General features: G+C 41.1%; 1 protein-coding gene across 3 annotated transcripts in view; it reads right to left on the reverse strand.

Annotated features, from left to right (window-relative positions):
- Positions 1 to 2,406: 2,406 nt before the first annotated feature.
- ALG9 (ALG9 alpha-1,2-mannosyltransferase) overlaps positions 2,407 to 25,826 on the reverse strand; it is a 113,519-nt gene continuing 90,099 nt past the window's right edge. For 2 of the 3 annotated variants that reach the window (XM_053593680.1, XM_053593681.1), the window contains exons 15-16: positions 7,388 to 7,506; positions 2,977 to 7,078 (exon numbers count right to left, since the gene is read on the reverse strand). In XM_053593680.1, coding sequence (XP_053449655.1) covers positions 7,041 to 7,078; positions 7,388 to 7,506 — 157 coding nt within the window. In that variant the 3' untranslated portion in view covers positions 2,977 to 7,040. Of the gene's footprint in view, positions 2,729 to 2,976; positions 7,079 to 7,387; positions 7,507 to 25,826 lie in introns of those variants that run through there. The other variant, XR_008380603.1, reaches the window with a different exon arrangement.

Consider the following 25,826-nt stretch of genomic DNA (forward strand, 5'->3'; position numbering starts at 1 on the left):
CTTGAATTAGAGCAATGAACAAACATTAAATTTCTTGTTAAACTTGGCAAGAGTGGAAGTGAAATCAGGGATAGTTAGCCCAAGTTTATGGGGATAAGGCCAAGAAGAAAATGGTGGCATACAAATGGATTAAACATTTTTACAAGAGGAGAGAATGTGTCACTGATAAAGAAAGGTCAGGGTGGCCGGTAATAGCAGAACTGATGAAAACATTGCAAAAATTCATTGACCTGTACATTAAAATCGTCGGCTGACTGGGAGAAACATACATGCATAGCAGACCAAGTAAACAGCAGCAGAAATAGTCAGAAAAATCTTTTTTGTTTTTTTTAGAGATAGAGTCTCATTCCATTGCACTTGGTAGAGTGCTGTAGAGTCACAGCTCATAGCAACCTCCAGCTCTTGGGCTTAAGCGATTCTCTTATGTCAGTCTCCCAAGTACCTGGGACGACAGGTGCCCAGCACAATGCCTGGATGTCTTTTTGTTGCAGTTTGGCCGGGGCTGGGTTCGAAACTGCCACCCTCGGTATATGGAGCCGGTGCCCTACTCACTGAGCCACAGGTGCCGCCCAGAAATAGAAAAATCTTAACTGAAAGTTGTGGCATGAGAAACCTGTGTGCAAAAATAGTCCCAAAGGAGCTCATCAACAAAGAGGAGAAGTTTACCAAGACCTTTTGAAGAGGGAAGATCATGTTTTGGGCCTTGTTACCAATCATGATCAAACATGGGTATATCAATATGATACTGAAACAATGCATCAAAGTGCACAACAGAAGTCAGTCAATCCTTCAGGACCACAATAGTTTGTCAGTCCAAATCAAGAGTCAAAACAATGTTGCTAAATTTTTTGATATCAGAAGGGTTATTCGTTATGAATTTGTATAAACTGGAGAAACAGTTAACCAAGTTTACTATATGAAAATACTAAAAAGCCTGCATGAAAAATTTAGATGAAAATGACATGAACTTTTTGCCAACAACTTGGCTCTTACATCACAACAATGCCCCAGTTCACACAGCACTGTCTGTGAGAGAGTTTTGTTTTGTTTTATTTGAGACAGTCTCAATACGTTGCCCTGAGTAGAGTGCCACGGTGTCACAGCTCACAGCAACCCCAAACTCCTGGGCTCAAGCGATTCTCCTGCCTTTGCCTCCCAAGCAGCTGGGACCACATGCACCCGCCACAACATCAGGCTATTTTTGCTACAGTTGTCATTGTTGGTCAGCTGGTCCAGCCCAGGTTCGGGGCCAACCTCAGTGTATGTGGCGTACTGAAACTACTGTGCTATGGGTGCCGAGCCTACGAGAGAGTTTTTAAGCCAGTAGACAAATGAGTGTATTGGAATGCCCTCCCTACTCACCTGATCTGGCACCAGGGACTTTTTTCTTTACCTGAAGATAAAGGAAATATTGAAAGGAAGACATTTTGATGACATTCAGGACATCCAGGGTAATACGACAACAGCTTTGATGGTCATTCCAAAGAAAGAGTTCCAAAATTGCTTTGAAGAGAGCAGTAGGTGCTGGTGTTGGTGCACAGCTTCCCAAGGGGAGGACTTGCAAAGTGAGAGTAATGATATAATGATATTCAGCAATGACATATGTAACCCTTTTTCTAGGATGAGTTTGCAAACTTAATTGTCAGACATCAGAAACCTTAGTTCCAGGTTTCTTTTTACCTTTCTTTCTTCATCGTCCATAAAGATGTACAGTATCAAAATGTCCAGGGGACCATGTTGAACGCTGGGAACATACTGGAGTGTGACATGTTTTTTTTTTGTTTGTTTTGTTTTTTGGCCCGGGCTAGGTTTGTACCCACCACCTCTGGCATATGGGACCGACGCCCTACTCCTTGAGCTACAGGCGCCGCCCTGGAGTGTGACATGGTCTTTGCCTCTCCCATGCCAACAGTATTCTTGGGAGACAGGTTTACAAGGTTTGAATGTTCAGGTTTTAGGCCATTAATTAAGATGGTACCCAAGAGAGTTCAGAAAAGGAAGTAATCTCGGGAGTCTCCTTAGAGGAGTAAGGCAGTCCTAAAAGCTTAAAAGTAGCAAATAAACAGAGAAAAGGATAACATCCTAGACGGGGGGGGGGGGGGGGGGGGGAGGGGGAATTAAGGCTGTGGACTTCTCCCTCCTGGAATTATGTTAATAAAATCACCCTTCCCTAAAACAACTTAAGAGAAATAAATCAAACCAAGTTTCAAGAGAATTTTGGGTCTTATGGAAAGAAGATCCATTTCAAGTGGCTATTAGAAATTATTGGGTATAAAGTGCAAAGTATAGCAATGATATTAGGAATTCATTTACAAAAACAGTTTTATTCCAGCTGGGTGCAGTGATGCACACCTGTAGTCTCAGCTATTTGGGAGGCTGAAGCAGAAGGATCGTTTGAGCCCAGGAGTTCCAGACCAGCCTGGGCAATATGATGAACACCTGCCCCTAAAAATATAAAATCAAATCAAAAATTAAAAAGCTTCGTTCCTTTTGACAACTCCAACAAGGGCAGAAATTGCCCAGATATTAGGTACACCTGGATGAGCCTTCTATGAACCTTAGACTCTCACGGCCCAGAGATTCTCAAACCAAAAACTTTACAAGGATCCAGTAACTTAATTTCTTTCAGGCACAATGTTTAAATGTTGAGTAATTCCGGGTGGCGCCTGTGGCTCAAGGAGTAGGGCGCCGGTCCCATACGCTGGAGGTAGCAGGTTCAAACCTAGCCCTGGCCGAAAAAAAAAAAAAAATGTTGAGTAATTCCATAGGTAAAATAAAACTAACCCACACTGGCTTCCCCAAAGTCTTCTTCCTCAAGTTCTCAGGATAAACATTTGGGTTATTTCACGTACAGAAGGCAGGACTATACTCGGAGCGGTAGGGCCAGGGGTAAGACAGATGAAGTGGAGTTCCTTCAGTTTCCAATTACCAACAAAGATTTAAAAACAAGAGAGAAAAATGTCACATTAAGAAAAGGAAAATCAAACTGCCATGATTTATTTCACTTTTTTCTTCACAGAAAATACAATGTGCTCTGTAAACACTGACACATGAAATAAAGTACAAGGATCAGGAAGACAAGTGAATTGGAGAATACTCCTGCTTCAACACTATGCTGTTTCCTGATTTCATTTGCAGCATGAATCACATGGTTATATAGATTTGAAAATTAAAGGCAATATTCAGATTTATGGACTGTGTGAAATCCAACAATGCCACACGGAACTCTGATCTTTCTGTTGCAAAAAATATTAAAGCTGGGAACACGTGCATTTATCCATTTACCAGAGACACTTCATGTAGAAGCTTAAGAATGAATTAACACATGAGTTTTAATATGCTTGTGGAGGCACAGATTAAATTGGGCCTCTTTTCCCTCTTTAGAGAAAATAAAATTAGGCAAATTAAAAGCAGAGCTGTCTGACACTGGCCAGGAGACTACATAACCACAGTGAATTCTTACTTCAGTAAATCCCAGGAAATGCAATACACAGTACAAGACTGCTGTTGGGGCTTTGCCCAAATGGTCACCCCAGGTCTCACGCTGTAGAATTACAGTTTTTAAGGTTCTTTCCTGGAATTCCAAACACTGAAATATGACCCAAATACATGACTGGGGTCAAAAACCATCATGATTTAAAACAAAGAGTGTTTCTAAACTTGAATTCTGTAATTAAGAGTATGGGCTGCAATTTTCTGTGATCATCCCAAGAGATTAAAATGACCTGTCTTCTTTCTTATCAGATGGCACCTCCCAGGTAAGAGGTAAATTTTGATAATGGATACCTACCATCCCGACTGGTTCAGTAATGGTACTCGGTGTCATATTTGGGGTTCAGATAAAACTGCTTTAGAGTTAGAGATCAGAGATCCTCGGATTTGCCAAGTGCATGTACTCTCTCACTCAGCCCATCATCAAAAGCTCTTAGGAATAATCTGAAGCTCCTAGTTCCTTGATACCCAACAATCTATGGATACCTGACACTGGATGCAGCAAACACAGCAGACAGCTCATGCTGGGGGGGGGAAGCGCCACTCTGAACAGGGATTTTGAAACTCCTTTGCCAGGCAAAGCTAACCTCCCTGTATTGCTAAGAGATGGGAATTCTTTAATGTGTTTATAAAATATCACATGAAAATACCTTCACAAAAACTTATTCACAGATGTGCAGCGCCTGTGGCTCAGTGAGTAGGGCACTGGCCCCATATACTGAGGGTTCAAACCCAGCCTCAGCTGAACTGCAACAAAAAAATAGCCGGGCATTATGGCGGGCGCCTGTAGTCCCAGCTACTTGGGAGGCTGAGGCAGGAGAATCTCCTAAGCCCAGGAACTAGAGGTTGCTGTGAGCTGTGACACCACAGCACTCTACTGAGGGCGATAAAGTGAGACTCTGTCTCTACAAAAAAAAACAAAAAAAAAACCTATTCATTTCTCAGTCCCTTACCTACAACATGTGGCACAGTGTTCTGCGATTTATTTTTTTGTGCTCTCACTAACAAGATACATAGAACAAAGAGAACCAAAATCAGGTTTTAAGAGGAATAGGAATTGATATTTCTAAGGAATCCCTATATAAGTTCTGGTCCTTTTTTGTGCTATATTATAATTAAATTCTTGCTCAAAACCCTATTTTTTTTAAACAAGAAAGATGACAAAACAGATCTACTTTGTACTGCTTTGATTAGAAAAAAGCCACTTGTCGTGGACCTCCATTACTGGACTCCTTTATCTACCCCTACAAAAAGTAGAGGCCCCAGCTCCCATGAAGGACAGTCACTTGCTATAAGTAAGGCAAGATGTTTCACTTATAATTCTCCACCTTGTATCTAGATCCAATGTGCTAATCTTGCTCGGTCACCTAGGCTGGAGTGTAATGAAAGATCACAGTTCACTGCAGCCTTAAACTCTGGCCTCAGGCAATCCTCTGGGTTCTGCCTCTCAAGTAACTGGAACAATAGGCACAAGACACTATGCCTGCTAATCTGATGGGGATTTACCATGTTGTCCAGGCTAGTCTCAAACACCTGACCTCAAGCAATCCTCCAGCCTCAGCCTCCCAAATCACCAGAATTATAGGCATCAGACACTGCGCCCAGCTGCTAGAGAGCTTTAAAGCAAGTGGCACCTCAGTCTATCTTCAGTCACTCTCCAGTTATCTTTCTATACTGTCTAGACCAGCGGTTCTCAACCTGTGGGTCGTGACCCCTTTGGGGGTTGAACGACCCTTTTACAGGGGTCGCCCAAGACCATCCTGCATATCAGATATTTACATTATGATTCATAACAGTAGTAAAATTACAGTTATGAAGTAGCAACAAAAATAATTTTATGGTTGGGGGTCACCACAACATGAGTAACTGTATTAAAGGGTCGCGGCATTAGGAAGGTTGAGAACCACTGGTCTAGACTAAGGGTGTCCAGCCTGCGGCCCCCAGGCTGCATGCTGATTTTGTGGGGACTTTTTTGCTTATCTGTGGTGTCAGATACCATGAAAAGCATGCACAGACTTTTTCTGCTAATCAGCTTTCATTAGTGTTTTTGTATTTAATGTGTGGCCTGAGATAACTCTTATTCTTCCAATGTTTAGCAAGGAAAAAAAAAAAGAAAGGTTGAACACTTCTGGTCTAGACCTATTACCTCTCCAGTGCTTCAACTTTGTCTCAGATGTTAGAGGGGATCTCAAAGAGGAACTTTTCACATGGTGCCTACTCATTTCTTCTGTTAGAGCCTCTTTTCTCCTCTCTTGGGACTGGTTCCTATTAAAGTCCTTCTGTCGAAAAATAAAAGATGGGAATTCTCAAAAATAGAATCATTCCATTTGCAGACATTAGAAACAATTACTCTTAGGAAATAAGGCACCTCTAACGTGACCACCAGATGGATTTAAGTGTAGTGCTGATATCTGGATCCTGTGTGGCTGCAAAGGAACATGACTTCCAAATATAAGCTCTACTTTCCTACCACAGGCCAGGATGTGTCACCCAGCACTTCTGTGCTGGTCTAACACACAGCAGACTGGAGGCTCCAAAAACTCAAGGGTTACAATACCAAACAGGCCTCTGGTCAACCTCATCATCCTTTCAAGCAGTATTGTCATAGACGAGTACTAGTGGAGAAGTTAGATAACCTAGCTTCTCGGGTCAGCTCTACCACTTACTGGCTGGGGAGGAAGTCACTCTACCTCCCTAATGAGCCTCAGTTTTCTTATCTGTGAAATGGAGATAAAGTCACTGCCTCGTCCTCCACACATTGTGCCTGTGAGGATCAAATGAGATGCTATGAAAGTGCCTTGTAAACTGAAATACTGCATGTTCAGGTAAAGTAATAGTATATATTTGGTACATTTTAATTAGGTCATTATCATTGCCTGTTTGACTAGAAATATCCCATGCAGCGTGTGCTTTAGACAGAACTCAAAAATAGGTGCTATCAATACATGTAGTACACTAGTCCTTTTTACTAGGATTTTTTTTAAGGGAAATACTAATAATAATTTCCTCAGCAATGGCCTCAGAATATATTTCTTAAAAATATGATGTCATCCAAATCTACCAATGGATAGAATTAATGTGTTCCAAATATGTTCTATACAGTTATAGCTTGGTCTGTTGATACTTTATACAAAGGAGTCTAGAATTCATGAAATAGCATGCTAAAACTCAAAACACACAAACACATAACTGCCATATGGTTACAAGTGGTTGTAAAAGAAAAAAATGAAAATTAGAGGCATCATATATAAATAAAAATTAAGTCACAGTTCCTCAGATGGTCGCCTTTTTCCTGAGATAGCTCCAGGACAGGGTCCTAGTCTTGTAAAGTACTTTACAGAAGCTTAGTCTTGCTGGAGGTGAAACAGACATGTAGATTGGCAACTAGACTGTGTTCTTTTTCAGCACAAGGGTCTGAACAAGAAGGTCTGCTAGGAGCTGCCAAACAGCTTTGGTGGAGAAGCCCGTGTGGCCCAGGCTCGCTAGTTCTCAGGTGCCAGGCCAGAGTGTGGAGAACAGCTTAATACAATCATCCAGTCCAAGGATTTTCAATTTCTCCTGTAAGTTGGTTCTGTTCTTCTCCGGTCTAATAAATAATTGAACAGAAGAAAAAGAATGAGATGTGAAGCAATATATCTACCTGTGTGTTAGGGGCCTTTGTTTCCCTAGCAGCAAACCCTGTACATGCAGAACAGAGACACAGACAAGAGGTGAAATGTGACTTTTGCCAGACTTTGCAATAGCCTCTGACTAGCCCAAAGCACCCAAATTCCAGTATTCGTGTCAGAAGACCTTTATTATAAACCATAGAGGCAATGACTTGGAGGAAGTCAGGTCAGCCGAATCACTAGTTAACCAGGCAGTTGTCCTTTGGGGCCAGAGGTGTGTTGCTAACCTCCACTTTTCTTCCTGATTTGCTTTGCTTTCCGGGGCTTGAGGATAGTGTAGTTTGCATATACTGTATATTGATCTGACAAGAAGGGGACATAGAACGCCCGTAGCAGCTTTGAAGACCTATAAAACATGGGGGGGGGGGGAGAAAAGAAGAATTTTATTATTCGGAAGAATTTACAAATGGTAGTAAAAGTGATTAAAGGAAATAAACAAAGTGCCATAGTAAGGATTATATAGGGTGTCCATAAAGTTCACATGCAATTGAAAGTAGCAAACTATTTTAAATTGCACAGGACTTATAGCCACCCTGTATTTTAGATAAGTAGCACAGAAAAGCTTGTTACTTAGGAATTACATCATGACAAAAGACTTAATCAAGACCAAGTATTTTGTTACTTGTGGCAAAGTTTATTACCAACCCAAATAAGACACAGTCTATCTTTTAGAACAACTCTGGGTCTCCACTCTGCATCAGAACTTGCCATAAAAAAGTTCCAAGTCAATCAAGGGACTGCTATTACTGAAATGAATTCTTAACATCCAAATGGTTTCTACAGCCAAGAAACTTAGAGATGCCAAATACTCAAATGGTCCTGACTCCAGCTCTGAATTTTCCTAGAGAGGGGAAGAAAACTGTGCCCTGTGCATGGAAGCACTATGTTTTAATAATAAAGTCAAGCAAAGGGTCCACACGCAAGTTCATGCTGTGACAAAACGTCCCTGGCAAAGTATATCTACGTAGTGCTGAAATTTGAGAATGGAAAACCTGAATTTTTTACAAGTTCCTAAAGAAATTGAAAAGTGCTTACACTTTTGAATATATTATTTAATACATGTGATAATCGAAGGAGGTAGGCGACACGACTGTCCCAATTTTATAGATGGAAAGCTGAGTCTTAACTTGCATGGGCTCACACAGTCAGTGGCAGAGCCTTCATGTAAATCCAGGTTCATTCCAGAGTCACACGCTCAGCCATTATGTTTACCCTGCATTCCAGGAACAGGCTAATAGGATTTATCATTTCCTAGAAAAAGTTGCTATGATAGTTTTAAATTCTATATGAAGTATTACTTCCTGCAATTTCTGAGTCTGAAATCAGAGGTTGGCCTAGTTACTGCCACCCTAGATGAGGTAGCTGAGGGGTGTTCCCCTGCCAGGCCTTTTCCAAATTCTAAACTTGTAAATGTCATGTCAACGTGGCATTTGTACTGGCAACCTACCCCTGGGTTTGGCAAACTCCTGCAATGCCTGTGCACAATGGTACTGTGTTTGGCATCTACACCCCTTATAGAGTCTCCCCAACCAGGACCCTGTGCTTAACAGAGATGCCCTCCACTTCAACAGCTAACAGCTCAAGGGCTTTGACAGAAAAGAGGCTCAGAGGAGAGACTTATGAGACAAAGCAGAGCTCCTGCAAACAAAATGAACACCTGTGTATTTGTTCACACAGATAAAGTGAAGGTTGGAGCAGAAAGACACAAGCTGGAGCAAACTTCTGCAAGCTTAAGTTCAGTAAAGAAAAGCTAAAACTAATTGTCATTTTCTTGACTCACAATAAAAGCTTCAGTCATTAATCTAGTTATTATATATTTCTTGTCAACTCAGCCCTTGGTGCAACAGAAAGGTCCATTGGACCCAATTTTAGTTTATGATTTTCTTTTTGAAACAATTCCTTACTTATTTGGGAAGACTGCTAGTTCAAATGATTCTTTTTAGAGTCTTCCAGAGAACAAAGATAAATAATACTTATTTTAAAAAAAAAGAATAAAACTCATTCTATCTTGTAATTACCATATGGGTCCATAGTACCTTTTTATAAATATAAGCAAGGTACATTACATTTATAATCTTTGGCAGTCTTCTTTTTTCCTGTATCTTTAATTACTTACAACTAAGCTTTAAAAAAACTCTAAAATAATAATAAAAAAAAGATGAAATCACTGAAAAGGATAATGCAATATTAAAACGAATCATCACTTTTGCATTACCCTTCAATTTTCTTACTGCATTGCCCAAAATATTGCATTATTTTTCAATAAGGTATAAATGACTGGAGACATTATATTTGTAGTCTGCTTTAGCTTTCATTGAATACAGCTGAGAATCCAAAAATTTTAAATTTCCCCTCCATATTAACAATGAAAAGAAAATTAACAGAGGAAGACATTTTATAATTCTTAGACAAATCAGATCAGTGCAGAGAGCAACAGCAGCATTCTAGATTCTAATGATAATGGGGACACTGATTGCACAACCAAAATTCCAGACTATTAATCTTCAGATGGTGATATGTTTTCTCAACCTCAAGGATTTTTTTTTTTTTGAGAAAGAGCCTCAAGCTGTCGCCCTGGGTAGAGAGCCATAGCATCACAGCTCACAGCAACCTCCAACTCCTGGGCTCAAGTGAGTCTCCTGTCTCCGCCCAAGTAGCTGGGACCACTAGCACCCGCCACAACGCCTGGCTATTTTTTTTTTTTTTTTTTTTGGTTGCAGCTGTCATTGTTGTTTGGCGGACCCGGGCTGGATTCGGACCCGGGCTGGATTCGAACCCGCCAGCTCAGGTGTAACCTGCCAGCTTAGCCGCTTGAGCCACAGGCGCCGAGCCTCAACCTCAAGAATTGATAAGGGAATGATACATTTTTAAGAACAAAAAGGAAATAAAGTATTCTTGTCCAGTTAGTCATTCACGAGGAAAGACTTCACCACACAATATTTTGCAATAAGAATTGTTCTGTTATGCTAAAAAGACATGGGACCATGCTCTTCCATCTTTTATGGTATTTATATGTCAAACTGTATTTGATACAGTTCATAAGTTGACATTGCTGAAGGCAAGTATACAGAAGTGATTTGAAGAATATAGACCATAAAGAAATAAAATAACTTCATTGGATGATCATTCTAATTGTATCTAGAAATTTAAAAATGGGAATAGTTGAATTACATAGCAAAGGAAGATAGCGGTCCTCACTTTCGCAAAACTATGAATCATCAAAGGTTTCAAAAAATTACTCAAGAATTACATTTTAATGATGCAGGTTCAAGAAGAGCCACAAGTAATGACAAGCTGGAATCTCTTAGAGACCTTTCTGAAACCGGGAATCAGGTATTCTCAAGAGGGATTTATTCCAGACTCATACATGATAGCTAGTGAGTAGTCAGCTGCACTCAGAGATATCATCCAAAACCACTAATATATTCCTAGGCCCATTCTTAACCTCTGAGCTGGGACAGGAAGATTTTGTGATTTTTTTTTTTAATAAAAAAAAAAGTTGGCTTGAATTCTTCATTTCTAACTATAGTTGGGTGTTCTAGATTAATTTCTCTGCCATCAATAGCTTCAATATGTTAAGCATGACTGGGCACTTTGAATTTGTTTTTTATATTATTGCTGAAGAAAGAGCAGTTGAGCATTGGAGCAATGTGTGTGTACACATTTACATGCATGGAAACAAAGATCAGACTGAATCACAGAACAAAACTGATGCCTATCAAAACTCATACGGTGTCTGTAATAGAGTGAAATGCCCAAGCATTGCTCTAGTGTAACAGAGTTCCCCCGCTCAGAGCTGGACAGGGACCCCCTGCCCCCAGTTTGCAACACTAGAACAGCACAGACAGCAAAATTTAGGGAGACATAAAACCTACACCCCACCATGAAGACTGAAATACAGGCCCTCCCAGTGGGAAAGTCATTCAAGTGGTTCAAGGATGAAACAGATCTGGACAAAGCAACTGCCTGAACAGCATAATTAGCTGATGGCTCAGAATGCTTTCTAATTCAGTTATCAGCCCCATTTATCAGGGCTGGGGAGCATTCTGCTGTGGAGATCAGTCTGCTCCTGCCGAGGTCAATGGAGGACTGGCTGCCAGTTCCTGATGTCACTAGTTCAGTAAGCACGAAGGGAAATGCTGGCCAATTTTTCGTTTAAAAAGAAAAATATTCTTATATTCAGGTTTTCTCTTTTATTTTTATCTATTTATCTATCTACCCATCCATCCTTTCACCCATGCGTCCTATCATCCACCCAAACACGAACTTCCCCTATAAACCTGTAATCCGAACCCACTACCAGTTGTCTTTCCATGGAGGCTTTTTTTCTTTTTTTTTTCTTATTTTATTTAGGTTTTAAACATCTTTTAATCTCAGGGTTTTAAAAATTTCAAAGTATAACAGGCATACAAATATTTGTGGTTACATAGATAGCTTTAGTAACGCTAGAGTTGTGGTTGTAAGTGTGCCAGTCAGCCAGTTGGAGTTCATTATACCCGTCAGGTAGGTAGGTTTTCGTCCATTCCCTTCTCCCCTTCCCCTGGGACTTTTTAAAGCTCACTCCTCTCTACTCCCTTTTCTTTTGCACGTAGTTCACATTTCAGTGACAGACTTTCTATAACCCTCAGTGCAGAACTGGCCTTTCGCAGCTATCTTCAATTCTGAAAAAAATCTCAGACAGTCATACTCAATGAAAGCAAGTAAGGAACAAAAAATACAACAGTTTTTTTAACAGTCTTTTAAGAGGAAATGGGGTAAGGGACATTGCTGATCAGTAACTAAGGCAGAGGGGACTTACAACCCTTTTACACACAGAGAACGCACACAGGAGTCCCAAGCTGTATGCCACACTCCACTAGAATGTCAGTTTCTTGAGGACAGAATTATAATACAGATATATATAAAATATCTTACTGCATTATCTCCGGACTGTAGGACAGTGCCATAGAAAGTGCTCAATAAATAACCTGTGAGTGAACTGAATGACTATTCCCTGACTCTTACATCAGGGCATCTAGTTTACGTCTCTTCTTGCAATATTCACCTTCCATGAGGAAAAGGAAATGTCCTTTCACCAAGCAATCTAGTCCTAACGCCATTAGGTGGGGCAGAGAAAGTAGGAGCCTACCTGGGGTGGTGGGTGAAGAGGGGGAGCTGCAGAGGCCCACAGGATGACAGCATGCAAGTGAGACTCAGAGGGCACCCATATTAGCAAAGAAAATTATACTGCAAAAGGATACAGAGTCTCTCCAGGTGTCAGACACAGAACGTGCTGGATCAGCATTACCCACGTGTCCAGTATGATACTTCATTTTCAGCAGGCATGTAGAATATTGATATAATAGACCCTTGACATGCAACATTCAATGATTATGTCTTCTCCTCCTCCCCCCTCTTCTTCCTCTTCCTTCTTCTTTTAAAAAACAGCTCTCACTCTGCTGCCCAGGCTGGAGGGCAGCAGCATAATCATAACTCACTGTAGCCTCCAACTTCTAGGCTCAAGTGATCCTCCTGCCACAGCCTCTCAAGTAGCTGGGGCTACAGGTGTGTGACGCCATAGCCAGCTAATTTTTTCCATTATTTTAGAGACAGGGTCTTGTATTCATGGTTTTGACTATTTGGAGCAGCCTCCAAAAATCCACACTGTAATGACTATGAAGTGTGCTGAGGCACAGGCCGGGATCACAGCACTGTGAGGCAGAGGACAGAACAAATCATTCTGCCCAGCCGGGGCCTGGTGCTCATCTGGCACAACATCGTAACCTCTTGACCAGTCACCTTTAGCCAATATTCAGAATGAGGAAACTGACAAAGAACTGCTATTAGGCAACTGGCCATTTTCTGGCCTCGGTCCTGTCAAGGTTGCTGGCAAAATGCTCTTTACTAGTCTCTTTCCCATCTGATAGCTGTTATATATCTGAATCCTGAACGTTCCATTCCCCATTCCTATGGAGAAGAGGCTGAATGGTGTTCAAGCTGGTTTTTGTCCCTGCTTGTTGGACCCTCATTCTGGCCACTTCTGTGTGACAAACAGGGGTATAAGGTAGCTGATTTTGGCTGGCTTTACAGAGATAAAATAAACAATGAATATGCTATAAAATAATCACATTATCTTTATTTTACAAAAAAAGGCCTTCAGAAGCTTCTGAAGAAATCAGATCATATTTTTCTTTTTACTCAAGCATAATCCAGTTTTAAAAATGTGAAATACATCAAATAATCAATAAATATTTTCTAAGACTCTATAACGTGCTAGGAGTTGTAGAAAATCAACATGTAATGTGTTTCTAACTCTCAGGGAACTTAGAACAAAGGCCTCTGATGACGCCAGCTGCTGGCTGAAAGGAGTGATGGTGCCAAACACGTGTACACTCTCCAGACCTGAGGGTCTCTCCAGCATGGACTCAGAGCACAGATTGTTTGTAAGTAGTCCCTTTCAAGAACTAATTTCACCACAATAGAAAGGAGACTTTCTGAGCTTCAGAGAAACAGACAAACAAAAGATTTATTCTTGTTAAAATGTCAGTAGATCTGAATAATCAAGCAGCTGGATAATACAATGAGCAAAACACCAATGGTTTCTGAACTCAAATCTGGCCTGATGCAGCTCTGACAAATGAAGGATCTTAGAAAAGTATCTGGGGGAGAAGAAAAGTAGAAAAAGCCCCCTGGGGAGAAGAAAAGTAGAAAAAATGATGAAGAACGAAACAAAAATATAAGAGAGAAATAAGGTGACAAAGAAATACAAAAGAACAGAAACTCTGATCTCTTCTTCCTACTGTTCCGTAGACTTCTCGGCATCATTAAGGGAGCTAAGGGCACCACCATGACTGTCAGGTAGAAGACGACGAAAGCATTTCAGTGACTGCTTAGGAGGGAGAACTAACTCTACCCAAAGGATTAGAGCACCATCTGCAACATGTCAAACTGCTGGCCTGCAACCAAACCCTACCATAGGGCAGAGTGTCCCTTTCCACCTGGGTAATAAGAAGCTGCAGACCGAACAGCCTGTCGGACTGCTGTATACACCATGTCTCTTCCGTAACAAATCTCCTTTAAAGAGAAAAATTACAAAAATTATCCAATTTAGATAGAGAATGACATTAAAAGAGCTGTGGTGGTTTTAAAACATGTCCGTAAATTCTTTGACACTCTTCCCATCAACAAGGGAAGTCTAATTCTTCTTCCTGTGAACATGAACTATTCAAGTGTTTTGCTTCCAGCCAATAGAATGAGGTAAAGTGCTACTGCAGGACTTCCAAGGCTAGATAATGAAAAGCTACACAGCTATTGAGATGCTTACCCTCAGAGTCAGCCACCGTACTATAAGGAAGCCCAGGCCACGCGGAGAAGCCACAGGAAGGTGTTCTGGCTAGTAGCCCCAGCTGACGTCTAGCCCACAGCCAGCATCAACTGCCAGACATATGAATGAGAAAGGCTTGGAGGTATCTCCTCTGAGCAAGAACTGGCTAGTTGAGCCTAGACAACCCCCAGAACCACGAGAGAAAGCAACAATAAACTGCTGTCATTTTACACAGCAATAACTGGGAACAAAGCTTCCACCTAACTTGCCCTTTACGGTGATAACTCCAATGGTCTTCCAGAAATAAACAGTTCGCTTATGCTGGAGCTAGAGGGCAGACGAGACACTGACCCCACCAACCAACTACTCTGTTCCATAGGGCAAAAACGAATACAGCTTCTATGGGCTCTTTGAGCCTCACAGATGCTAGGAGGCTAAAGGGAAAGCAAGGGCCTTAGCTGAAACTCTCCAGAGAAACTAAAGTTCAGTGGCCACCGAGACTCCTATGCAAGGCGCTGAAAGGACACACACAGCAACCCCTGTTACCAGAACATCCCCACCTTCCTGCTGCAGAGGTCCTGGGACTAGAAAAGGCCCCTCTCCTACCACACCAGCCAAACGTTTTAACTTCTAACTAACTTGCATCTACTCTTTGTTTACAATTATAAATTGCAGGGCTATGAAATCCTGCCCTGTCTAAGCACACCCCCAAATATCTTGAGCCCCTAATTAGGTAAGCCTAAAATCCTGTTAGATGAGGCTAGTAGACTCCAAAACAAGGAAGAAGAAAATCTCACAATCCCCAAATGAACGGATAAAGCAAAGCAAGCGAGACAAAAGGGACCCACGAAGCAGGAGGAAGCCGTGGGAGGAGTGCGGCAAAGCAGTGGCAGGGCCGCCCGGCTGGTCTCCAAGCTACAAACAGGCCCTGGTGCTCGGGACGCCAACTCCAACGTCCTGGAGAGGCATTCCCACCAGACTCCCACCACCAAGTGTTCTCGCCACACTTAGAAAGGAACCCACCAGTAATTTACTGCAACTCCCTTCCTCCTCTCTGAGGACTCTCAGAGTAGGCATTACATCCGCCCACTTGTTGAGCTATTTTATTCAAGTAACAATTATATCATGCTTCAAAGAAATAAAAAAAAAATCCTCTCTCATTTTAGGAAGTGTGTAATAGGAGATGGCCATAGAGTAACAAATGTGTCTGGTCTAAAAAGTGATACTGTCAAATAGCTTAGACCCCCATATCCTGGGAGTCTGGTAAGTCTTTATAAAATTACCCAGTAAAGCTGGGCATTGTGGTGGGCACCTATAGTCCCAGCTACCTGGGAGGCTGAGGCAAAAGAATCGCGTGAGCCCAAGAGTTGGAGGTTGCTATGAGCTGTGACACCACAGCACTCTACTAAGGGTGACATAGTGAGACTGTCTAAAGAAAAAAAAAAAACCAGCAAACTCAGAGAGAGGACGGTGCTGCAGCTCTGGTGCAAGCTTTGTGTGAGGAGAAACTAGAAAATGCTTATTAAGATCTTATGCCTGGATCTTCTCTCAAACAAATGGGACTGGGGTCTCTAGGCCTCTGATAAAGCAGAGAAGAAGTGAATTAGGAAGGGAAGGGAAAGAACACCTGGGCTACTATTCTACCAAATAGGCTAACACCATTTATCCCTATTGCATAAGTACTTCTCTGGTAGTCCAACAGTAAAGGCCTTGCTTATCTTGTAACTATTGCAACAGAAAACAGCCTTCACATATTCACAGGTGTTCAGAATTCCTAAATTTTCCCCAATCACAAAACTGTCCTAATAATCTTTAGGCTGCTTCTCCCTGGAGTGGACTCTCCAGTGTCACATAACTCAAGAGTATGCCTTTTTTTAATGTCCTAGTACTATATTCAAACTCTCCTTGCTTCCCTTCCCCCTGCGGCCCAATGTAGGCCACAATAAAATGTAGACTAAAATTTGATGTCAGCAAATTAAATAAGAAAACTATGGGCAAATCCACACAGTAAACATGGACAATGGGGTAAGGAGCTACATCTACACGCTGCACCCCCAGCCCGCTTTTTGGGACAAGTCTCTTTATTCTGGTCACCTTAAAGCAGGATGACCCCATAAATCTCAATGTGCCCAGGACAGGTCCCTTTTTACTTTCATAAGAGCTTTGAGGTAGATGAATATTATAGGTTACCTTACATAATAAATGCAAATGCAAATTCAAACCAACCAAAGAGGTAAATTAAATTTTCGCTACTGACTCTTGGGCTGCTCATCCAATAGACTGCTTCTTAGCTTTCCACTTGTGCTCACAATTGCTTCTTGAATTAAGTAAGTGATTCCTCACTCTTTATCGCCAGCACTTATTGAATCTTGCTTTTCCTTTAAGCCTCAGCTTAAGCACCACTCCTGCAGGAAGCCTTCTCTGGTTAAGTATGCTTTAAACTCCATGGTTCTCTCCTTTCTTTAAGGTTCTAGCACACAATTTGGTACCTAAATGGTCTTTACACTGTTTTCAACTTGTTTTCACATGTTTGGTCTTCCTACAAAAGTTGTAAGTTTTGTAGCAAAGCCCATGCCTAATTATTCTTTTACACTTGTATGTGACAAGGTATTCAGTAAAGATTTTCTGACTTCCAAACTTGTTTAAGCAGCTGCTTAAGGACCTAATAAGGCCCAGGCACCTCTCCTCTGGCAGCTCCCTGTACTTTTCTTCTAAAGCACTTAACACATTTATAATTACACACTGATTTGTGTGGCTGTTTAGTACCAGCCTTCTCATTACACTGTAAGGTCCAAGAGGACAGGGATCTGGCGTTACTATTGTTCATCACTATTGACCTAAAATCAACCACAGTGCCTGGCAGTGCTCAATAAATATTTGCTGACTGCGCAGTTGGCAGATGGACAAATAGACAATGGAAGAAAGAAGAAATGATTTCAAAGAAATGAACTGTGAAGAAAGCAGGTTCGGATTTGAGAAATGAACCTGCTCACATCTCTAAGCAGATCAGGTAGCTATGAGTCACAAGTTTACTGAAACCTCCTTTCCTCAGAAAGACCTGAAAAATAGTTAGACCAGCAGTCCCATCTGACCTTGGGTCTAAGACACAAGTGGTTGAGACCAGTCCATCCAAATGGTACCATTATTTCTCCTTGTTTACAAATTGCTAAAGCACAAAAACCATTGTTTCAAGATGACAGGAAATTTGACAACCCCAATAAACAGGCTTGATGGCATTTCAGGGTCACACTCATGAAAGCGTCTCGTGTATCCCGCCAGAGCGACAGCTCTGAGCACACAGGCTCTGTCTAACTTAGTTGGCCCAAAGTCAGCAATATCAGATGTCAAAGTGCTGACAGATACAAATTTCTGTGGCAAAGTGGGCTGGAAGAATCCTGCTGTTTTTGCAGTTAGTTCACATATACTAGAAGATGCTGAGGAGCATAATCAGAATGATTTTGGAAACCTGGGCTACCTGCGAATTCACTGAAAGGCCTGACATTTCCATGATGCTTTGGAATTTAAAAGTACTTTTACATACATGCCCAGGAAGTTGTTATCTCTGTTTTACTGATGTGGTAGTCTGGGAATCAGAAGAATACTCCCAGCAAGCAGCCAGGATTCCTGTGCGCAGATCTTCAAACTCCACTCTCTCTTCAATGTACTTTGCACACCTTAATGTGAACCATAACTCTTCAGTTCTTAACCCACTGATCTCTTTCATTGTCAGCATATGGTCATGAAAATAATGCCCTGAGCATGACTTAGGGGAAATTATAACCCACTAACAGTATCACCCAGTTAACTAGAAGGATGGTTGGGACCTGCTGTGCCTGCAGAACTGGGGATTTTTCCAGGCCAAAGTCTCATGTTATCACAGTTTTTTCAATTCAAAACTGGAAGTACAATAGACCAAATAACAAGACAGGCACCAAAGAACACATGTGATGTGAACTTCATGCCATTACTGCTGCTTCTATCTTCCCAGCTCGTTCCTATTACTGCCCCAATTCTGACACTATCTGAAAATTCATCCACGATCCTAACACCTTTCATTGCCTCTCCTGCCTCAATGCCCTGCCCCTATTTCCTCCTTACAAACTTAAGGTCATGGTCACTCATTACATCACTTCCCTGCATAAACCTTCAACTCCTTTGCCCCACTCATGCTTTGTTGAACTATCTTAACTACAACCCAACCTCACACACAAAGATATGCAAATGAACGTTCATAGTAGATTATTCATAACAGTCAAAAAGTGGAAACTACCAAAAGGTCCATCAATTAGTAAAGGAATAAACAATGAGATAATATTCAGCAATAAAAAGGGATACAACTGATACATTCTACAGCATGAATGAACCTTAAAAACACGGTTAAGTCAAGAAATCAGAGACAAAACTCCACTTATTACATGACTCTATTTCAATGAAATATCCAGGCTTGGCACCTGTAGCTCAAGCGGCTAAGGCACCAGAGCTGGCAGGTTCAAATCCAGCGTGGGCTGGATTTGACAGCTACAACCAAAAAATGACAGCTACAACCAAAAAATAGCCAGGCCTTGTGGTGGGTGCCTGTAGTCCCAGCTACTTGGGAGGCTGAGACAAGAGAATCGCTTGAGCCCAGGAGTTTGAGGTTGCTGTGAGCTGTGATGCCACAGCACTCTACCCAGGGCAACAGCTTGAGACTCTGTTAAAAAAAAAAAGAAAGAAAGAAAAGTCTAGAAAAGGGTGGCGCCTGTGGCTCAAGGAGTAGGGCGCCGGTCCCATATGCCAGAGGTGGCGGGTTCAAACTTAGCCCCGGCCAAAATCCACAAAAAAAAAAAAAGAAAAGTCTAGAAAAGGAATGTACAGAAACAGGGAACAGATTACTAGGTCCCTGAAGTTGGGGGTGGGAATGAGGGGTCTGAATGGGGTGAAAGAAACATTCTAAAATCGATTTGTGGTAATGGGTGTACAACTTGGCAAATTTTCTAATAATCATTTAATTATACACATAAAGTGGATGAACTGAATTGTACGTAAATTGTACTTGCCTGGTACTATTCTGTGCCACCAGCTATGCATGGCTATTTAAATTTAAACTAAGATTAAATAAAATTAAAAATCCAATTCCTCACTCATACTAACTACATTGTGAATGCTTAATAGCGGCATGTGGCCTGTGGCTATTATCCTAGACAGTGCAGAATAAAACATTTCCACCACTGCAGAAAGGTCCACTGGACAGGGCTGTACAGTGATGATCATATGTCCATCTAAATCCTTTACTTATTTATTTTTTTTAAATCCTTTACTTATTTGCACATCTTCTCTTACCTAACTCAAGGCCATTGCTCCAGTGGTTCTTTCCTTTCTCCTAAACCATCAGTTTTTAGCTCATAAAAGATCACTGTCATCAGTATACAGACATGCCTGTTACTTCCCTCATCTTAAAAAAAATACGCTAGGCTCGGCACTCATAGCTCAGAGGTTAGGTTACCAACCACATACACGGAAGCTGGCAGTTTGAACCCATCTCGAGCCTGCTAAAAGACAACAATGACAACTACAAAAAAAAAAAAAATAGGCGGGCATTGCGGCAGGTGCCTGTAGTCCCAGCTACTTGGGAGGCTGAGGTAAGAGAACTGCTTAAGCCCAAGAGTTTGAGGTTGCTGGGAGCTGTGACACCACAGCACTCTACCCAGGGCGACAGCTTGAGACTGTGTCTCAAAAAAAAAGAAAATTAAATTAAAAATTTCTGTTCTACAAAAGACACTGTCAAGAGAGTGAAAAGACAAGGCACAGACTGGCAGGAAATACTCGCAAAACAGATTTAACAAAGGAACATTACCTGAAATATACCAAGAACTCTTAAAACTCAACAATAAGAATATAAACAACCCAATTTAAAAATAGGTCAAACACCTTAACAAAAATGCATTACCAAAGAAGATACACAATGGCAAAAAAGCATTTGAAAAGATGTTCCAGAGCCAGAAGCAACGGTGAAAAACAATCATGAGGCGAAATCAACAAAAAAACTCTGGCAATATGAATAATCAGAGTAGATCAACTCCCCCAAGGATCAATGGGGCAGAAACAGCACAAGACCCCACGCACAAACAAATAGCTGAGATGTCAGAAATTGAATTCAGGATCTGATAGCAAATAAAATCGAATTAGAATTCCAAAAGTTATCTCAAGAATTCAACGGATTCAAAGACCAAATGACCAAAGATTTCAACACATTGAGACAAGAAGTTGCATCCCTCAAAGATCTGAGAAACACAGTAGAATCCCTCAGTAACAGAATGGAGCAAGCAGAAGAAAGGATTTCTGACATTGAAGACAAAGCTTTCAAACGCTCCCAAACCCTCAAAGAAGAACAGAAATGGAGAGCAAAAACAGACCACTCTCTCAGAGAGCTCTTGGATAATTTGAAGAAAACCAATATTCATCTTATAGGGATCCCCGAAAGCGACAAAGTGGCTTCACAAGGCACACAGTCTCTTCTCCATGAGATTATGAAGGAGAACTTTCCAGACATGCCAAGAGATTCCAAAATTCAGATAGCAGACAGTTTCAGAACTTCAGCATGACTCAAGCCAAATAAGACATCCCCCAGACACATCATAATCAATTTCACTAAAGTTAATATGAAGGAGAAAATTCTGAAAGCTGCCAGACGAAAGAAAACCATTACCTACAAGGGGAAGAATATCAGAATAACTGCAGATCTCTCTGCTGAAACCTTTCAAGCTAGAAGAGGATGGTCATCGACTTTTAATCTCCTAAAACAAAATAACTTTCAACCCAGGATCCTGTACCCAGCTAAACTGAGCTTCATTTATGACGGAGAAATTAAATACTTCAACGACATTCACATGTTGAAGAAATTTGCCACAACTAAACCAGCTCTCCAGGACATTCTTAGACCTATCCCATAAAGACCAACGTAATTCTCCACCACAAAAGTAAACCCACCCAAAAAATTTTTGATCCAATTCCAACTTCCACAGTCGCAAAAGGATTAAAAATGTCCACCGGTCTCTCGAAAGGCTTATCAATACTCTCAATTAATGTGAATGGTTTAAATTGTCCTCTAAAGAGGCATAGGTTGGCGGACTGGATACATAAACTCAAGCCAGGTATCTGCTGCATCCAAGAATCGCATCTTACATTAAAAGACAGATATAGACTCAAGGTGAAGGGATGGTCATCTATATTCCAGGCAAATGGAAAGCAGAAAAAAGCAGGCGTTGCAATCCTGTTCGCAGATGCAATAGGCTTTAAACCAACTAAAATAATTAAGGATAAGGATGGACACTTCATATTTGTTAAAGGTAATACTCAATATGATGAGATCTCAATTATTAATATTTATGCACCCAACCACAACGCACCTCAATTTATAAGAGAAACTCTAACAGACATGAGCAACTCAATTTCCTCCACTTCCATAGTAGTTGGAGATTTTAACACCCCTTTAGCAGGCCTGGATAGATCCTCCAAAAAGAAGCTAAGCAAAGAAATTTTAGATTTAAACTCAACCATTCAACATCTGGACTTAACAGACATCTACAGAACATTTCATCCAAAAAATACTGAATACACATTCTTCTCATTAGCCATTGCAATTAGGGAAGAAAAGGTGATCAAGGGTATCCACATAGGGTCAAAAGAGATCAAACTTTCACTCTTCGCAGATGATATGATCATATATCTGGAAAACACTAGGGATTCTACTACAAAACTTTTAGAAGTGATCAAGGAATACAGCAATGTCTCAGGCTACAAAATCAACACCCATAAATCTGTAGCCTTTATATATACCAACCATAACCAAGCCGAACAAACAGTCAAAGACTCTATTCCTTTCACAGTAGTGCCAAAGAAGATGAAATATTTGGGAGTATACCTAACAAAGGACTGAAAGATCTTTACAAAGAGAACTATGAAACTCTAAGAAAAGAAATAGCCGAAGATGTTAACAGATGGAAAAACATACAATACTCATGGCTGGGAAGAATCAACACTGTTAAAATGTCCATACTGCCCAAGGCAATATATAATTTTAATGCAATTCCTATTAAAGCTCCATTGTCATACTTTAAAGATCTTGAAAAAACAATACTTAGTTTTATATGGAATCAGAAAAAACTCGAATAGCCAAAACATTACTGAGCAATAAAAACAAAGCAGGAGGAATCATGCTACCAGACCTGAGACTGTACTATAAATCCATAGTGATCAAAACAGCATGGTACTGGCACAAAAGCAGAGAAGTAGATGTCTGGAACAGAATAGAGAACCAAGGGATGGATCCAGCTACTTACCGTTATTTGATCTTTGACAAGCCAATTAAAAACATTCAGTGGGGAAAAGATTCCCTATTTAACAAATGGTGCTGGGTAAACTGGCTGGCAACCTGTGGAAGATCGAAACTGGACCCACACCTTTCACCATTAACTAAGATAGACTCTCACTGGATTAAAGATTTAAACTTAAGACATGAAACTATAAAAATACTTGAAGAAAGTGCAGGGAAAACTCTTGAAGGAATCAGCCTGGGTGAATATTTTATGAGAAGGACTCCCCAGGCAATTGAAGCAGTATCAAAAATACACTACTGATCAAACTAAAAAGCTTCAGCACAGCCAAGAACATAGTGAGTAAAGCAAGCAGACAGCCCTCAGAATGGGAGAAAGTATTTGCAGGTTATACCTCCAATAAAGGTCTAATAACCAGAATCCACAGAGAACTCAAACGTATTAACAAGACAAGAACACGTGACGCCATCTCAGGATGGGCAAAGGACTTGAAGAGAAACTTCTCTAAAGAAGACCGATGCAAGATCTACAAACACATGAAAGAAAGCTCATCATCCTTAATCATCAGAGAAATGCAAATCAAAACTACTCTGAGATATCACCTAACCCCAGTAAGATTAGCCCACATAACAAAATCCCAAAACCAGAAATGTTGGCGTGGATGTGGAGGAAAGGGCACACTTCTACATTGCTGGTGGGAATGCCCACTAATACATTCCTTCTGGAAGGATGTTTGGAGAATACTTAGAGACCTAAAAATAGACCTGCCATTCGATCCTATGATTCCTTTACTAGGTTTATACCCAGAAGACCAAAAGTCACAATATAACAAAGACATCTGTACCAGAATGTTTATTGCAGCCCAATTCATAATTGCTAAGTCATGGAAGAAGCCCAAGTGCCCATCGACCCACGAATGGACTAGCAAATTGTGGTACATGTATACCATGGAATATTATGCAGGCTTAAAGAAAGATGGAGACTTTACCTCTTTCATGTTTACATGGATGGAGCTGGAACATATTCTTCTTAGCAAAGTATCTCAGGAATGGAAGAAAAAGTATCCAATGTACTCAGCCCTACTATGAAGGTAAATTATAGCTTTCACATGAAGGCTATAACCCAACTATAGAAGAAGACTATGGGAAAAGGGCCAAGGAAGGGGAAGGGAGGGGGGAGGTTTTCGTGGAGGGAGGGTAATGGGTGGGGCCACATCTATGGTGCTTCTTAGAATGGGTACAGGCGATTGCACTAATGTACACGGCTATGATTTAACAATAAAAAAAAAAAGAAAAAAAAGGAGTTAAAAAAAAAAAGAAAAGATGTTCCACATCCTATTAGAGCAGTGGTTCTCAACCTTCCTAATGCTGCGACCCTTTAATACAGGTCCTCATGTCGTGGTGATCCCCAACCATAAAATTATTTTCATTGCTACTTCATAACTGTAATTTTGCTACTGTTATGAATTGTAATGTAAATATCTGATATGCGGGATGTATTTTCATTAGTCATGACCCACAGGTTGAGCACCGCTGTATTAGAGAAACAGAAATTAAAACAACAACGAAGTACCACTAGACACGTGTAAGAATGGCCAAAATCCAAACCCTGGCAACCCCATATGCTCTTAGGGACGTGGAGCAACAGGAGCTCATTCAATGCTGGTGAGAATGCAAAACGGTGCAGCCACTTTGGAAGATCATTTGGAAGCTTCTTGCAAAATTACAAGTACTCCTACCATACAATCCAGCACTCACAGCCCTGGGTATTTACACAAAGGAGCTGAAAATTTATGTCCATGTAAAAATCTGCACACAGATATTTAGAGTAGCTTTATTCATAATTGTTGCCATGGGCCAAATGTCTGTGTCCCTAAAAATTCGTATGTTGAAATCTAATCCCTGATGTGATGATGTGCGTAGGGGGGCCTTTGGGAAGTAATTAGGTCACAAGGGTGGAGCACACCAGGATGGGATTAGTATCTTAAGAAGAAGTCAGACAGCTAGCTCAGCCTCTGTCCACCAGGTGAGGCTACAAGACGTTGGTGGTCTGCAACCTGAAAGAAGGCCCTCACCACAGCCTTATCTATGCTGCCCAACCTTAATCTTGAACTTCAAGCCTCCAGAACTGTGAGAATTAAGCCACCCAGTCTGCAGTCATCGGTTATAGCAGTCCAAACTAAGACAACTGTCAAGACTTGTACGCAGCCAAGATGCCCTTCAGTAGGTAAATAAACTGTGGTACATCCAGACAATGGAATATTATTAAGAGCTAAAAAGAAATGAACTAGTGGGATTGGAAGAAATGTAAATGCACACTGCTAAGTGAAAGAAGCCAATCTGAAAAGCCTACGTATTATATGATTACAACTATAGACATTCTAGACAAGGCAAAACTATGGAGATAGGCAAAGATTAGTGGCTGTCAGGGGCTGTGATGAGGGAAACTATCGTATGTGATACTGTAATGATGGATACATTACGTTATGTATCACCTTGGGCTTCCGGTGATAACCACCTGCCAGTGTAGATTCATCAATTGTAACAGCAACAAACTGACACTGGTAATGGAGAAGGCTGCGCAGCATATGTCAGGGCAGGTGGTATATGGAAATCTCTGTGCCTTCTGCTCAATTCTGCTGGGAACCCAAAACTACTCTAGAAAATAAAGTCAATGAAAAAACTTAAATTTTTTTTTTTAGGTTTTATAAATAGATAGTAGTAACGGCTAAGGCACCAGCCACATACACCTAAGCTGGCGGGTTCGAATCCAGCCGAGGCCCGCCAAACAACGACGGCTGCAACCAAAAAATAGCTGGGCACTGTGGGGGCGCCTGTGGTCCCAGCTACTTGGGAGGCTGAGGCAAGAGAATCGCTTGAGCCCAGGAGTTGGAGGTTGCTGTGAGCTGTGATGTCACAGCACTCTACCCAGGACGACAGCTTAAGGCTCTGTCTCAAAAAAAAAAAAAAAATAGATAGTGGTAATGGTTGTATAACACTGCAAATGCAATTAATGCAACTGAATCATATACTTAAAATGGTGAAAATGGCA

The sequence above is a fragment of the Nycticebus coucang genome, chromosome 6, assembly GCF_027406575.1.
Source record: "Nycticebus coucang isolate mNycCou1 chromosome 6, mNycCou1.pri, whole genome shotgun sequence".
Taxonomy (NCBI): domain Eukaryota; kingdom Metazoa; phylum Chordata; class Mammalia; order Primates; family Lorisidae; genus Nycticebus; species Nycticebus coucang.